Source organism: Myotis myotis, unplaced genomic scaffold (assembly GCF_014108235.1).
Source record: "Myotis myotis isolate mMyoMyo1 unplaced genomic scaffold, mMyoMyo1.p scaffold_m19_p_13, whole genome shotgun sequence".
Classification (NCBI taxonomy): Eukaryota; Metazoa; Chordata; class Mammalia; order Chiroptera; family Vespertilionidae; genus Myotis; species Myotis myotis.
The window spans coordinates 9354642-9371946 of NW_023416317.1; the positions used below are offsets into that span (position 1 = coordinate 9354642).

Below are 17305 nucleotides of genomic sequence, written 5' to 3' on the forward strand. Positions count from 1 at the left end.
CAATTTAAATGGCCGCCTGCGGCCAGTGACATACTGGAACAGTGTAGGTATTGACATCTCTCTGCTGTCCAGTATGGTGTGCAAGTCGGGGAGCTAGGTCCTGATCTCCATGTCCACACTCCTGAGACATGGTTTAGGGGAGACTCTCCAATCAGGCTGCCTGGGCTGGACACGGATCCTCTATTCACTACTGTGTAACCCCTCTGTGCCTCAGTTTTCTCATCTATAAGTGGATATTAAAAACTGTAACTACTTCATAGGGTTGTTATGAGAATTAAGTTAGTTAGGGTTTAAAAAGTACTTTACATAGTGCCAGAACCTAGTAAAAACTGAATAGATTAGTTAGGTGGGCATACATTCATTCAACCAACATTTAATATGCCAGATCCTGTGCTCATTTAAGTGATATAAGGATGCAGACATGAACTAGATGTATTGATATATTTTCTACCCTCAAGAAGGTGTTTTTTTAAAAAAACACTGCTGTATCTTTAGGATTTTTTATTTCTTTCACTACCCCAATCCAGTGAATCTAAATAGTATGCATAGATCAGCAGTATGAATCTAAATAGTTTGTATAGATTAGCAATATCTGCTGTGTGTGTGTGTGTGTGTGTGTGTGAGAGAGAGAGAGAGAGAGAGAGAGAGAGAGAGAGAGAGAGAGAGAAAGAGAGAGAGAGAGAGAGAGATCTAGCATGGCACCTGGTCCATTGTAGGAACTTGCTAAATCATAGAATTTTTATCTTGTTGAAAGAGATTATGTGATATGCTTAGCTTCCTGTGCACTGGACTCAGTGGTAGGACAAGCAGGTGGTAGCATGATAGGGTAGCATGATCGCCTTCCTGCTTCTTTTCCTTTGGCCATATTTTAGAGGCTTAATGAAATTTGGAGGTGTGAGGGACCTGAGGGTAGTAGGCGCTCCCCCAAATTCAGAAGTCCAGCAAGGGACTAGCATTCACCATTTGTTTTGTCTAATCAATTAATATTAAGTTGTTTTTTCTTTCCCCCCAACATCCCTGATTTTCCTCTGAAGACCAAACACTTGTTTTCCTTAAGAAACCACTCCTTCCTCTTGAAGTTCATGTCCTTCCGCGGGCGATTCTGTCTCTGAGGTTGGGCATGGGATTTTGCCCCATCGGAGCACTGCATGCCCTTAGCCATGGCGACTGAACATGAGTGGCATCTGGCCCAAGTCAGTCCAGTGAGGTTCAAGTCACAACTTTTGGAGGACTCTTGAGAAGAGTCCTGAAATGAAACTGAAAGGACATTGTCCCGAGTTGCCAAATGAAGAAGATCTGACCTTGAGTAAAGTCAACACAAGGCGAAGCAGAACTGAAAGGAAAGGAACAGAAGGAGTCTGATGGTTTCTCTTGAGCTCTGGACTGGCGGTGCCCAAAGCTCTATCACTGCACATTAGGTGTGTGAGCCAATACATTCCTTTCTGTGCTTAAACCACTCTGAGTTGTTTCTATTCCCTGTAACCACAGGCTGTTTCCTGTGCCCTTTCCTCTGTGCTGAGTGCTTGCTCCCAGGAACTCTGTAGGGGTCGAGGCCAGATGACCTGCACTCTGCTTCCCTCTGAAGCCCTAATCATAACAGAGCAAATGGCCAAACTGCTCACGTGCTCGTGGCAGCAATTTTAAGGATGTCCAGTGTAGGACTGACCCTAAGAAGGGATTCTAAAAAGGCCTTGCTTATGTAATTTAAATGCTTAAAATAGCTGCAGATTGTGTATGAGAATGCCTCTGGGGCTCCAGACTGCCTAACCTGGGATGGGGAGGTCAGAGATTCTCAGTGAATGAAAAATAGGCTGACAGCAAAAACAGGCTAAGAACGAAATGCTCTCTGATCCTCGCTGAGCATGAGTCAGGGCTCCACGGGGCAAATTAGTGACTTTGCAATTATCTAAGGACTTCTTAAAAATACCTTTAGCAGCACAGGAGGAGAGCTGACCCATTTCTGGGTCTGGAATCAATAGACTAATAAAAGGAACCCTTAAAAATAGCTTTCCTGTCTTAAAATGTATTTCCCATTGAGCAGTAACCAGAAGAAAATTTTTATCTGGGCCCTGGCTCATTTTTCTATGGTTTGGCCTACGCCTTGGTGTTCTGGGTGGTTATTTGCCTGGATACTGTGCACAAGGGCTCCATTCCTGAGTGAAGACTCCAGCCCAGGTTCCGCACTCTCTGTGGTGAACAGCTGTTTCTCCCTCAGGTGGGGAAGGGGGCGAGGCCAGAGAGGCTCTCAGAGGTCACTTTGCCAAGAGGGATGCATCTGGTGTTCACATCCTGTTTCCATCAAACTGCAACCTGGAAGCTAAGAGGAAGAACGCAGGGTCTGAAGTGCTGAGAATGATGACTTGAAGTAGAACTAGGAAGTCCTACAGGAGGGAGGAGTGGCTGCTTAGATGATCCCAGAGCTGAGTGGACAGGAGAGGGGGGAAATCAGTCTTCAGAAAAGGGCAGATCCTTCAGGACTGGTGGTAATTTGTGGACAATGTCCTTTTCCTGGGCTTCAGTACTTCCTGATTCTGACTCCCTCAGAATGACACTGTCATGAAGACCTTCTGCCCCTTCCCCCCACCCCCACAAAGGTTCTCTTTCCTCCATATGTAGATGAAAATGTCTTCCTTCCTTCCAGGTTCTGTCCAGTACTTCCTGCACAAGTAATAATTTGGGATCTTGCCTCATCTCCTCCATCTGTGTGTCGTCAGAATGAAAATTCCCTAAGGAGCATCTCTCTAACAGGCACATGGACCATTTGCACCAATTCCTCCTAGGGCATCTGACAAAAAAATGTGGATTTCAGAACTCTACCACAGACCAAATACATCAAAAATGTGGGGAATGGAGTCCCAAAAGTTCCATCTTTCAGATTGTTTCCAGGCATCCTTTCTGCACACTAAAACTGGAAAGCCATGGCCCAATGGTAAGAGCAATGTTTTATGCAAAGTGGGGCTTCCTATCACCGTACCCCTCCGATCTTCAGGGAAGGCCCCACATGAAGTTGTGGTGCTCAAATATGGTTGAGTGGGGAAGTAAAAAAGAAAGGACAAAAGTAGTGGAAACCTGCATTTTCCTTCCCACCTCATTGCCAAAGCAACAAGTCCTGTTTCTTCCCAGTTCAGGGGGAGAGACCTTAAAAATTCCAGAAGCTCCAAGCTCCTTCCTAAATTCAACTCAGAGTCACTTTCATGAATGCTGGGGGGAATGCTATTTTGTGGACCTGGAGGTTCGTCTCTCATGCCACACAAGATGGCGGTGTGCTCTGAAACTCACTTTATTGCAGACCATAATGTGGGTTTTTGTAATGGGGACAGAGGTGATTTCACAGCCATGCCTTTATTTCTTTATTTCTTTTTAGCCTAATCTGAGGATATGTTTGCTGATTTTAGAAAGAGAAATGGAGAGAGACATAGCTGTCAGATAAATGTTATCGGTGGGGTGCCCCTTGTGTCCCCATCTGCTACTGGTGGAAGCGGAGTTCTTGTGATGCCACAAGGAAAGTGTTAGGTCTGATCAAATAATGAATCAACACCCAATCCCCTGGGAACTGACCTTTAGACCACTTCACAACCAGCATTCCCTTTTGCTTAGACCACACTCCATTTGCTAAGACCATTATCTTTCCCCTCCGGTCTTACCCAGGATCCAGACTGGCCCAGAGAATTCCCTGCTGAAAAAGCCCACCTAAAGTCTTTTCAAATCTCTGACTCCTCGTCCCTGGGTGCTGGTGCCATGTGGGGGCTCAGCCCATCTAGGTTTCCAGATTACCTAATCAACATGTAATTATTTACCACTTTCAGCCTGGTGCGTACCTCCTTCAGTGACTCTAAAGAAAGGAACTCCCAGAGACTCACACAGGAGGATAAGTGACCTTTATATCCATGAAATTAAACCTCTGAGTTTCCAATGTTGCATTTTCCTCCGTCCCACCATGGGAAAAGTCCAATCTTGTCTTCAGCAGGACAAGAAGTAAGGCCTCTGCCCAGAGTCTCTATTCATATTAAAACACAGTCCAGTCCAGCACCCTGCCTGCAGAGTCTGCATGGCCCTTGGCCATGTGGCTGCTCAAGGCTGTAGGGCTATGACTAGAGGATGGGTGAGTGTGGGTCGCGCAGCAAGAGAGAAGCAAGTAGGCAAGAGCAAAGCAAGAGAGAGATAACTGTGAGGGGATTATAACTTCCAAGATTTCCTACACTTACAGTGCTCCACCGCCTAGCCAATTATCTTTTTTCCCAGGTTGGACGGACAGGCAAGCACCTTCCCTACATCACTCCAACTTCACTGCGCAGGCGTCCATCTCCCCTTTTGTTTGATCCCTCCCCCCCCCCCCCCCAGTGATTTGCAGGGAATGGACCAGTGGTTTCCCTGTAGCTTCCTGGTGAAGCAGCCAAGATGACGATGCTTGCAATGTCTGGTCTTCCATTTGCTCCCCTCCTACTATTAATATCAATAACTAGCTGATTGTTATGATAACAAAACAACAATGAACAAGTGATCTTAGAACCTCATTTGCCCTATGGTATACTGATGCGTCTAACAAAACAAGTTCAAATCAAGACCACAGATGCTTTGTTAGAAAAAAAAAAATAAGAGAAAACTTATAAACCCCTTAATGCCTACATAGATTAAGCAAACACCTCATAAATGAATGCTGTGTTCATCATCATTATCTCAACAACAACACTTATTATTATGATCATTACCATTATTCCCCAAAGAGGACAAATTTTAAAGCTTACTAACCTTAGACTTCTCTAAAGCTCACAATAAAAGACAAAATTAAAAATAGAAAAGTAAAGTGGGTTGTGAGTAAATTCAACTGCTCGAGGAAATTTCTACTTAGTTTAATGTTAGCTAGAGAGTCACAGAGTCGGGATTTGAACCCAGGCCCACCTGATTCCAGTATCTGAGCGGATCCTTCCATGTACCATTCTGCTTCACATAGTTCTCTCTACCCAGAAAAATCCCCTCTCCCCTTCTCCTTTTAGAAAGCTATCACCTTATGACCTTTCTGCCACTATCATGGAGAAATAATTCAAAATAGAGATTCTCCCCAGATAACCCTCTTGACTACACTTTCCATGTTTCAGACACTTTGGACTGTATAGCCCATTGTCAACTGTGCTTTTCTAGTTCTTCATACTATTTCACATTCCAGTTCTAGGCTCCTCCTAGCTGATCCCATAACACCCAGGGCCATAGCTCTATGCTTGGACCTCACAGAGGACATTACCATTGTCTTTTACTGTCTATCTTCCCAACTAGACTGTGAGATCCTTGGGAGCAGGAAACTTGCTTCATTTAACCTGGTGCTCAGGGTCCAATCCAGAAGCTGGTACATAATAACAGTTCAATGTGTGTTTATTAAATCAATGAAAAAAAGAATTAAACTCTAACGTCAAGTTACTTAACAAGCATTAAAGTTCCCATACGCCTGCCATAAATGATGAAGTTTATCAGAGCCTGCTCACAAAATCTAACTGAAATGACTAGTGATTCCTGTTGCAATGGTAAAAATGCATTCACATTTCAATAGCAGAATTGAAATGCCGTGAGGGCCTGGAATGCACATTCAGGGCACACACACCAGAACTCTTGGCTCATTGGAAGATTTCACATATAATTTTTGTCAATTAGCATCCCCAGGCTTGAAAATTGGTGCCTGCTGAAAGGAATCTCCCAGATAAGAGAAAATCCCGATTCCCTGCTCTGTTCCAGCAGGGACAGAAGGATTGCAGTTTCATTTCCTGCCAATTTTTAAATTATGAATATTTTGGTATGATTATAAATAAGCAAGACAAGCCGACCAGGGAATCAAATAATCCAGGAACATGAAAACATAGATTATTGTTTTCCTTCCCCTTTCCTCTCAAGTTGATTTGTTTTGCTTTTGCAAAAGAAAATAAGGTCAGGTGGCAGGAAAATTACTTTGGGGGATTTAAATCTACAGAATCATAGCAAAAGGAAATTTGTTCTCTCTGACTCAGTCACACCATCCACGTGCATAACTCTTCTCTGGTGTCCTTAGAATTGCAGACAGATTATTTAATAATTTTAAGCCCTCTTTTATGTTAAAAAAATCACCTTGCTTGATCCCCCCCAAATACCTCTGCGGATGAGGTAAATTCCTTAGGAAGCACCTCTTTGAAATATTCATAGTAAAATGTAGACAGTTTAAAAAGAATTCCTAATTCAGAACAATTAGAGGTGACAGCAGACTTCCTTTTAAGTTTCTGAAGTGAAATAAAAAAGCTTAGCTTTTATGGCATCTTTTTGTAGTAATCTGAAGCATGGGTTTTGTTATGTTAATGAAACACGTTACTATTTGAGGACTCACTATATTTTCCTTTCGTACAAAAGCACATTCAGAATCCAGACAGATTAGGTTAGGGCAAGACTACCTTTCTTTCCCATCACCATTTTATAAGCAAATCTACCCACATCCACCATATGTTAGTTGAGTTAATGAGAGCAATAAACAAAGAAACCCAGATTAGTGATGAACACAATCAACAGAAAACTTCACTTTGCTCTGAAATCTTCCCTTGTTTTTGTTATTTGAATGTTATTGCTAAACATAAGATGAGAATGCTTTCTTGTGTACTTCCCTTTATGTTCACAGACTTTCTGACTCACCGCTATTCATGATCAAACACAAATTTCACAAAAGGTTTAATTGCATCTAGACTTTAATAAATATTCTATTTGGGATCTGCAAGTAAGACTATAGGAAGGTGGGGGGATCTTTTTGTTATGCAAATGCAAGCCAGTGGAAGCTCTTTCTGAAAGCTATTTAGCTGAGCTCTCAGAGAGCTATGTTTGAAAGGCCTTTTCTTTCTTTTTTCTCCTAGGAATGTCAACCTCATTACAAGTCTGGTTATAACATCTTTATTTCATGGACATTTGGCAAATCAGTTCTTTTTGAGATGACTTTTGATAAAATATGTAATGATAACTTCATGTATTTTTATAAGCTATCTCAAATGCAGTTCTTTATTCAGGGATGGAAGGTCAAGTTCTTGATAACAGGATTTTTGCAGAAGTTTCTCCAAAGGACTTATCTCTCTGCAGAAGGCAATGTACATATATCTCTTTTTTTAGTGTTCCCATTCAGCAGGACACAAATTCATAGCCTCTATTTCCTGAACTTGTGCCAGACATTGTGCTAAGCATTTTAGATGGAGCATGAACTTGATTCACCTTTATAAAAACTCTATGCATTGTTGGTATGTTCATTGCCAGTTTCGAGGTTGAACTGAGAATCAAAGAATGAACTATCTTTTTTTCCAACTCACACAACTGGTAGAATCAATATTTGAACCTTAGTCTGTCTGACTCCAAAGGCACAACTCATAGCCTTTATGAAAATTAACTGATTTGATTTTCAGCTTGAGTATTTTTTTCTTGAAACAACTAAATGAATAAAACAATAGGTACAGAGACACATTTTATCCAGTGAGTCATGTCTATAAGAATAAGAAAATAAGCAAACAATGGCAATAACAAGGGTAATTGAGAGGACAAATAATGATTATTTGACCTTGGGACTTAATAATTATGGAATATAAGGTTGATATGGGGATGTCAGAAATTTGCTAATATCACCTAGAGGCCAAATAACCTGGGAAAACTTAGGGGGGAGAAACTCACAACAACAGGATACAATTTCTCTTATTTTTAAAAGAGTTACTCCTGTGAAAATTAATTTTAAAGTTACGTATTTTGTACCATGAATTTGGGCACAATTTTAATATTCATTACTTTTTATCACCCAATTGAAAATGTCAACAAGGAATTGAAGACTCAGTTGCCCTCAATAACCCTGAGTAGGTCATTGAGCCCCACAATGAAGTTACTCCATGAGTAGTCATTCCTGCCACCTATGACGTCTCCAGAGATTATGCATATGTTTGGGTGGGAAAGAAAAATGATGACTGGGTTTTATGGGATTAGTCAACTGACTGCCTGAAGGCATCATCACACATGTAAGGTTTTTCCTTTTCCTCAGATATTCTGAAGTAATCAAATGGGTAATGGCCACTGCATGGAAAATGTGCTGTTTTAAGGGTTAACAGTGCAAATGACTTGATGACTCATAGGCGGCTCGTTTTGTTGTGCAGTATAAATAATGATGTAAGGAGAGTTGAGGCCTTATCATTTAGGTCTAGCTTTTTGCAGTCTCTCTGCTGTGAGTTGACTTCCAGTGCATCATTTACTGCATTTTCTGTGATGAGTTGATTAAAATGTAGATGGACTTTCTCCAATCCAAGGAAAGTCTGTATACTGGTCTTTTTAGGGCATAAAATAACGTATTTTCCTCTGCAAGGAAAGTATTTCTATGGCAGTTGATGTGCCTGCTCAGATGTGCTCCATGGGTTCCCCTTAGAGTCCTCGCCAACTCTTCCAGCTTTCCTACTTTGCCCCTTTCCTTCATTTAACTCTCCTCTTTATGCTGATGTACCTTCTCAAAGTATAAAAGTGGACCAAGATATCAGAGTGGGTGAAGAAGGGGTGGTTATTACATCTGAACTGAAAGAACACAAGATCCACTACTTCCAAGACCTGTGCTGTGCCTCTGATGTTGACTGTCTTGGCTACTGCAGGTGTCTAGTCTTAAGCTGTCTTTCTTTTAAGGGGCAAGAGGTTTGTCACTGGCCTCAGTTAACTGTGTCCTCTTCCCCCGCAAATAGGCCCTCGACTTATTATTCACAATAAAAGTTTCATAGTAGTTAACTGCATCTCCACTAGCATACCAGAAGCTTACTATGGGCTAGAGTTTATTCTAAGCACATACATGCATTATCTCCTCCAAAGATATTGCTAAAGTAGTGCCAAAAATTCCAAATAAGTACAACTGGTGAAGAGAGATCCGCTCTTGAGGAACAAGTACAGGGCCCATCTGGATTCTTGGTTGCAGGACAATTAGGGGTATGACAGCCTGACCCTCTGGTGAAAGGTGGTAGCTTGAGTTATGATCTTGTATGGCAGCAATTTTCAACCTTTTTAATTTTCATTGCACATATACATTTTAGTTAATAAAATTCTGTAGCACATCATTTGTTATATTTTTTGCTGATCTAACAACAACAACAAAAAGGTATAATTCTGATTCATTCACACCAGATGGCTATTGTTGTATTGGTTGTTGTCATTTTCTTATCTGACTAAGGGAAAAGAGGTCAGTGCCCCTGACTAAATAGTCAGGTATTGCGTGTTTTAAAAATTCTCATGGCACACCAGTTGAAAATCGCTGCTGTAGAGAGAAAGGCAAGCTTCTAGCTCTCTCTGCCAGCCTGCTTTGCTACTCTTCTCTCTCCTCCCCTAGAAGAGCGCATAGTAATCAGATTAATCAGGTGATGTTTGCCAGTTGGGGCATGTTTATGCCAGTTGGGGCATGTTTATGAGCGGTCAGGTCACCATGCAATAAAGTACTCTGGCACCAGGTATATATTTTCGGCTTTCTTTTTCCATGTGGCTGAGCTGAGTGGATTCAGGGCTGGCAATCCTGGGCAGGCCCTTCTATCTCTCTCTTTTTGCAGGCATGCCTAAATGTACTAACTGTTATTTCCGTTTCCTGTACCTTAGCACTGAGAAGAAAGTGATACAATATCAAGAAATGAATTCTGGATAGGAAAGGCTGAGATTTTGTTTAGATACAAAGCCTAAAATATATGTGTAAGTCTATAAAGCCCTGGCCCTGTTGTCCTCATAATGGCATTGTGATTTTAATCTGCAACTGATCCTTGTATATCTCTCAGGAGCCACATGGATGAAAGAATGAAAAGACAGGAGTTACACTGGTTGAAATAAACCAAAACCCCATCATAATACAATCCAAGGTTTTCATAGAAGTCCCTTGCTCCTCACCATAAATTCTTAGGTAGGACTTAAAATGAAAAATAACAGTATGTCAGTATCTTCCTAAATATGCTTTTGAATCGGCTTCGGCTGAAATTTCTTATTGATGATAGGAGAGTAATGGCATTCTTACAAGCACTGGGCTGGAAGAGTGGGCTCCACTAAGAAGACTCAGTGTCACCCTAAGAAGAAGAGGAAGATGAAGAGGTACACTTAGGAGCAGAGCCCAGGCCATAAACTGAGATTCCTTTTTGCTAGTTTGGTTTGGCACTTAGGTGACTATACCTTGCTTAGAGTATTTTCTCCAATATGTTCACACCTATTGGCCCCTGACTCAGATGGTAGTGTTTTCTGGACCCATCCTTACTTTCACTTACGTTTCCTTTATTCATCAAGCTTCTCTGGATTTCTTACTCCCACTCACTTCCTTCCTCCAAAAGATTAAGACTCATATTTTTTGAATAGCCTAAGTTGAAAGAACTCTCCGTTTTCAGTTCTATAAAACTGAAACTTAATCATATGAAATGCTGATTTCATCATCCCCATTTACAATCTGCAGAAATCCTCCTAATCAAAAGCCACCATAGTTTGTGAAAATAAATACAACTGAGACAATCAACCCAGAAAACTATTTTGAGGTGGAGATGTAATGGCAACATTTACTCAGGTAAGCCAAACTGAAGAATTGGGGTAAGCAAAGCATTTACCTAATATATTATCATGTGGGAATAGCTATTTGGGTATGGATTTCAATGTATACCACATCTAGCTACTCACTTCTATTCAAATAAATTGTGTAGGCAAGAAATTTGGTTACCCTTGTGAATAGTTGATTTTCAGAATTCAAGTTAAATATTTATTGTAAAATACATTGTTCCATTTTTCCTTTTTATCTTTTTAAATTGATTTTTGAGGGAGAGCGCACACGTGAGAGAGAAACATCAATTTGTTGTTCCACTCATGTATGCATTCATTGGTTGATTCTTGTATGTGCCTTGACCCGAGATCGAACCCCACAACCTTGATGTATAGGGATGACGTTCTAACCAACTGAGCTATTCTGCCAAGGCTCTTTTATATCTTCTTAACTAGGAAAACCTTAATAAGGTGGTTTTCCAAGACCAATTTCTGTAATTATCATTATTTATTATTCCAAAGCATGTCTTACTGCTTGCAGTGAAAGATATTTTTGTGTGACTTGATTTTATTATTTTTAGTTTTATGATTATCCTTTAATTCCATCCTAACCCAATTCCTTTCACATCAGCAAGCATCACCAGATGATAGAGTAATGATGAAGAGAACATTTCAAAAACAAATAAACCACCTTCTAAGTCCCTGAAAATACTATCTAAAATAAGACAAGATCAATTAAATAAATTAGCAAGTGAACATTGTTTTACTCAGGAATCTATTTCTAGATTATTTGATTTTTTTAAATTTTAAAGTTTTAATTTTTTATCTTCACCCAAATATATTTTATTGATAGAGAGAGAAAGAGAAATATTGATCTGAAAGAGATACATCAATTAGTGATTAGTTGATTCCCTGGCAGGGAATCACACCAGCAACCTTTTTTCTTTGATGGATGGGATGATGCTCCAACCAACTGATCCACCCAGCCGGGACTTAATTTTTTGAATGTTGCTTTTCCATTCAATTAATTATGTCCAATTTTGGTCATCTCACTTATTACAAGTTCCTCTTCTACTAGTTGAAAAAAATATTTAAGCCTAAAATCTGTTGAAACATATTTTTAATATAACATTTAATTTAATTTTCATGTCATCCCATAGTAAATACTATTATCCCTTATTTTACATGAGGAATTTATATCTAAGTCATTAAATAATTTTCTCAGAATAACTCTGCTATTGGGATTGAGAGACCAAGAATTTAACCAACATAGGCATACCATAAGGTTCAAATTACCATTTTGGTGCTTGTGAGTTATTCTTTAAATTATAAATAAAATATTGATTGGATGAGATTATTACCCTCTAGATAACATAAACTTTATTGTGAGACTAAAAAAATTTCACTTGGCCAAACTCTTTTAGTAACAAACACACAAAAACATTAAAATAGGCATTAAACTCAGTTTTATTTCACTGAACCATGTTATATGAGTAATGTAAAGATGTGATTGTTTTTCACCAAAGTGTCTATCAATTGCCAAAGAGTTAGACATCCCCTCATACTTGTGGTCTTTTACATAATCACATCAAACACTTCAGAGGAGAATGGTGATAATCTAGGTCTAGATTAGAAAACCTTGGTTTAGTGTCTTATTTCCATTTCCTCTAGACTTTGCTCCTAGTTGGTGGGATTAAAAAAGCAATGCTATAACTACTACTTTCATGATATGGTCTCCAGATGGCTGACTAAAATTTATTCCATCACCTTGAGGTTATTCAAGTTATTCCAAGCAGAACTGGAGGAGGTGGGGTCAAACATGCAGACATAAAAGAGCTTATTTGAGGATATAAATACTTGTGCATATTGGAATCTTTGGTAGAATTGTATTTTTCTAAAATAAGAATATGGATGTTAACAAAAGGTAGATGTTAAAAGACTTTGAATGTGTTCTGGGGTTATTTTCTTTCTTGTTTATCAGAATTTGAATCTAGGAAAGCCGTATTTCTTGGTTAGATGCCTGAGTCCTGCTTGGTATATATGATCTTCAGTGGTAGAAAAGGGTTATGATAGCTCCAAGAACATTAACTTGTAAATGTAAAAGTATCTTTGAAAGGATATACATTTTAATAGACATCAAATAGACATTAAAAATTATAAAAGTATTTATTTTACAATATGTTAATGTCTATTTGAATATTTAATGTCTATTTGAATATATTAAATATAACATAGACAAATATAACGTTTTATTAAAGAGCATTATATTTGTCTAGTTTATGTTATATTTAATAACCAAAGCAGAGATTTATATGACTAACAAAGGTAGATACAGAGATTATATTTTAATTAGTTTAATAGGCAAAAAAACCCCACAAATCTAAAGGAACTTGTAAAAATATAAACTCATCCAGTCGGCAGATGTGGCTCAGTGGTTGAGCATCGGCCTATGAACCAGGAGGTCACAGTTCCATTCCCAGTCAGGGCACATGCCTGGGTTGCAGGCTGGATCCCCAATGTGGGGCATGCAGGAGGCAGCTTATCAATGATTCTCTCTCATCATTGATTTTCTCTCTCTTTCTCCCTCTCCCTTCCTCTCTGAAATCTATCTATCTATATATATAATCACACAACAAAACCTTATTATAGCATTTAAGAAGTTCCAAATGGTTCTGAAGACAGAAGTCATGATCACTCTCTATCTGTGTCTAAAAAAGATATGTTTGATAAATGGCCTTTTTCTGACCTTCAAGAGCACCCCTTCCACAAATCATCACATGCTTCCTATCTAACTAAATTCATTTGTGTCTTAAACATGATCCCTCCTTTTGGCCAAATGGGTTATTATTTCAGTTTTTTTTTTTCTTCTTCTTTGTTTCCCCCTTACCTGCCCACACCCCATCTCCATAACAATTTGTACCTCATTGGGTCCCTTGTTCTATCACTATGGCTTTGCAAATCACTTTTCCCATTTGTAATATCTTCCCTTTGCACCATCCATGCATATGGTTCCTTCCTTTAAAATGTAGCTCTCTTTTTTGAGAAATATGTGATTCTGTTTCTTTTTTTTTTTTTAAATATATTTTATTGATTTTTTACAGAGAGGAAGGGAGAGAGATAGAGAGAGTTAGAAACATCGATGAGAGAGAAACATCGATCAGCTGCCTCCTGCACATCTCCTATTGGGGATGTGCCCGCAACCCAGGTACATGCCCTTGACCGGAATCGAACCTGGGACCTTTCAGTCCGCAGGCCGACGCTCTATCCACTGAGCCAAACCGGTTTCGGCGATTCTGTTTCATTCTCAGTTACTTTGTCCATGCAAGCTTTTAGCAGTGTACTAACTTGGGTTTGTTGGTATGTTGCCTTGAAGTATGTGCTATCAGTTTTTTCACCTGTTTATGTTGTGTCTCCTAAAGGAGATTATAGACTCTAAGACAATGTCTTCTAAATATTGCGTCCACCCTAAGTGCCTAGAACAATGTTCACCCCATAAAAAGTGCTGAAAAAAAAGTTATTGCTCAGTTGTTTGGCTTGCTACATTTTCTGTTCCAGGGGAACCAGTACAACATACTTTGAACATCTTTTATGTCTTTAAAATTATTATAACGTGAAGACTGCCAATTGTAACCATTTCCACGTCACTGGATTATTTATTTTAAATTGGTAGAGAATGAATGATGACCACAAAAGTTATGCCCTTGAAGAGAGTATGGTGGTAACGTCAAATATATTACTTAACTTAAAAAACCAAACAGGGGTGGTTAGGGTTAAGTGGAAACTTAGGTTTATTTTTAGTTCTCAAAGAGACTAGTTAGGGCGCTTCACTTGAATATCAAAGCCTCTAGCGGACTCGTGAAGCATTTGAAGGCACATAAAGACAGATGTGATGTAAACTTTAAATTCCCACTACACATTTACAACAACTCCCATCAGTACCTACGAATAATTAGATCATTAGAAAATACATAAATATAGCCCATGGGGTGGAAGGAGGGGGATGGAGAGAAGTCTCTAGTCTAGATAGCTTAAGATCCAAGGGTGGGGAGTGTTGGTTTGTTTTCAATCCATCTGCGGGTCGCTGATTAGATTCAGCACGCTGGCCAGCTCCGCTCTCGGCGGATTTATTGGCCTCAGAGAGGAAGGAGCACAAGGAGGAAGGCACCATCTGCTGCTTTTGAATTAATAGATAACTGGGAGCCAGGGATGAAGACAGTGCGACAGAGTCATCATATTAGATGTTGATGCCAACGAGTTCTCTTTCTTTTTTTGAGGGAGGGGACTTTGTCTAATCTCGGGGTCCCCAGGCCTCTACCCAGATCCTCCAGCGAGCTAGAATGGAGAAAGGGCTGAGCAACCAGAAACCCTTCTCTTTCTCTGCTTGGCTCATCACGGCAAGAAAGTGTTCCCAGTTCTTGGAAATGAAGGATGTTCATCATAGCTTTTTTCGGGTTAGGCAAGACGGGGATTCTACTTAAATGAGTTGAGCTGCAAGGCCGATACACAGATCCGCTCTCCTCTGATCACTGTTATTTTAACGAGAGTGGGCGTATGCAAAGCAAATTGCTGGAGTCCGAGTTTACACAGGTGGGACCCATACGCTGCCCACGCCCCAGGTGCGAAGAAGACGGGAAAGGAGGTAGACTCTTTACCATACGGCATCTCGCTGGCTTTCTCTTAGTGAGAGCTCTGGATTTAGCCTCCTCGCCAACAAGTCATCACTGGGTAGCGCATTTCTTCCTCCCCCAAGAACTTTTGTCCGCGGGAGGGGGAGAGAGGTCGAAGCAGTGAGAGCTGAGGATCAAGGAGGAAATGGCCCACAAAAGGAAGGGGGAGAAGAGGGTAGGAGAGCGTTAGGGTCAGTGCTGAAGCTCTGAGACTCTGGGGTCGCTTGCGCTCTCCGCCTCCAGCCCTCTGCAGCCACCCTTTCCGCCACGGACACTGGAGAGTTAAGCCAATAAACACGTAAGCGCCGCTCCCTCCCCAATCGGCAAGTTGCCTCTTCGGCTCTTGGCTGCATCGACAGCTTGCAACACTCGGCATCTTTTCTGCAGGCGCCTCCTTCAGCGGCTGCAGATGGCATCCGGCTGCGGGCTCCGGGCTGGCCAGTGACTGTCCCCTTTGCCCACCGCGGGCCCACGGACGCACCTCTCTCTTCCCTTCCTCCCCTCGCGCTCCTGGGTTAGAGCGCAGCTCCGGATCGCCGGGCGAAGGAAGCAGTCGCGGCGGCCGAGGCTGAGCTGTAGGGCGCTCGCTCCCTGATTTGGGGAGAAGCGCCCATCCGGGAGAGCCGACCCCCGGCTGCCTCCAGCGCCCCCCATCTTTTGCACCCCAAGTCGGGGCTCCAGGGACCCCCTCTCCAGGCGGCACCATGCTGGACCCTTCGTCCAGCGAAGAGGAATCGGATGAGATCGTGGAGGAGGAGAGCGGCAAGGAGGTGCTGGGCTCGGCCGCGTCCGGCGCGCGCCTGTCTCCCAGCCGCACCAGCGAGGGCTCGGGCGGCGGCGCCGGGCTGGGGGGCGGCGGCGGTGCGGGCGCCGGGGCCGGGATGGGCGCCGGCGGCGGGGGCAGCGGCGCGAGCAGCGGCGGCGGGGCCGGGGGGCTGCAGCCCAGCAGCCGCGCCGGCGGCGGCCGGCCCTCCAGCCCCAGCCCGTCGGTGGTGAGCGAGAAGGAGAAGGAGGAGTTGGAGCGGCTGCAGAAGGAGGAAGAAGAGAGGAAGAAGCGGCTGCAGCTCTACGTGTTCGTGATGCGCTGCATCGCCTACCCCTTCAACGCCAAGCAGCCCACCGACATGGCTCGCCGGCAGCAGAAGGTAGGTGCGCCCGGAGGCCCAGCAGCCGCGCCGGGAAGTGGCCGGGCGGGCGGGCGGGGCGAACAATGGGAGCTGGCGGCGCAGCGGGCGGGGAGGAGCCGGGGTGGAGACCGCGCGCTGGGGAAGGGGCTGCGAGGCCCCCTTTCCGCGGCCGGGACCCCGGAGGGGCCTGGGGTGCAGCGCCGCGCTCCGGGCCTCCCCGGGAGCGCGGGATGCGAGCCTGGCAGGTCCTGCTCCGTGGCCGGGGAGGCGCTGGGAGTGACTTGCAGCCTGCGGCGCCCACAGAGGCCTGGCTGGCTCGCGGGCTCCCGGCTCTCCCCGGCGGGCGGCGGCTCTCCGCTCCAGGCCCGCCCTCCTGGGCGTGCGCTCGCCCGTTGGGGGCACCCGGCAGGTGGGGGCGCCCGAGTGGAGCCAGCCGAGCGCCTCTGTGCAGCGCTTGGCTCTCGGAAGCAGAGAGCTACCGCCGGGCCCGGCGAGAGGAAGCCAGCTCGGAAGGCGAAGCTTCCAGTCTCACCGGGAAGGGCACCCTCCTCCCTCCACCGGGTCAGCAGATCGCGACTGGGGTCGCCTAAGGGCCGTGGGGCACCGCTTCCCGGGGTGCCCTCCGATCTCCCGTCTTCTTCCTCACTAACCCCAAAGCAGGGCACCCTCTGTGGTCCTTCTGCCCGGGTCAGGCCTTCTACCTTCCTCCCTATGACCCTCTTTTCCTCCCAAGGTGACTTCGCCGCGACCTTCTGGCTTTCCGAGGCCCTCGATGCTCAGCAAAAAGCCTCGCAATTATGAGCTTGAGAAGCTTTCTGTGTCTGGGGCAAGGCTGCGGGCCGCCTTTGATGTGAAAAAAGCGCCTATTTCTATCTGTTGTTCTCCAGCCAGAGAAAGGAGGGGGGTGGCGCCTGCAGGAGGAGGGGCAAGAAGGGAGGGAAGGGGTCAGTACTCAGGTGGAGCGAGTCAGTGAAGAAAGTCAGGGATGTGTTTTGTCTCCTCCCTCCGTGA

At 43.4% G+C, this 17305-nt stretch overlaps 1 protein-coding gene across 17 annotated transcripts in view; it reads left to right on the forward strand.

The window, feature by feature from the left end:
* The first annotated feature begins 15741 nt into the window (after nt 1-15741).
* Nucleotides 15742-17305, forward strand: part of CADPS (calcium dependent secretion activator) — a 457537-nt gene continuing 455973 nt past the window's right edge. For 15 of the 17 annotated variants that reach the window (XM_036331681.1, XM_036331692.1, XM_036331691.1 and 12 more), the window contains exon 1: nt 15872-16312. In XM_036331681.1, coding sequence (XP_036187574.1) covers nt 15872-16312 — 441 coding nt within the window. Of the gene's footprint in view, nt 16313-17305 lie in introns of all 17 variants that reach the window. The other 2 variants (XM_036331698.1, XM_036331680.1) reach the window with 1 other exon arrangement.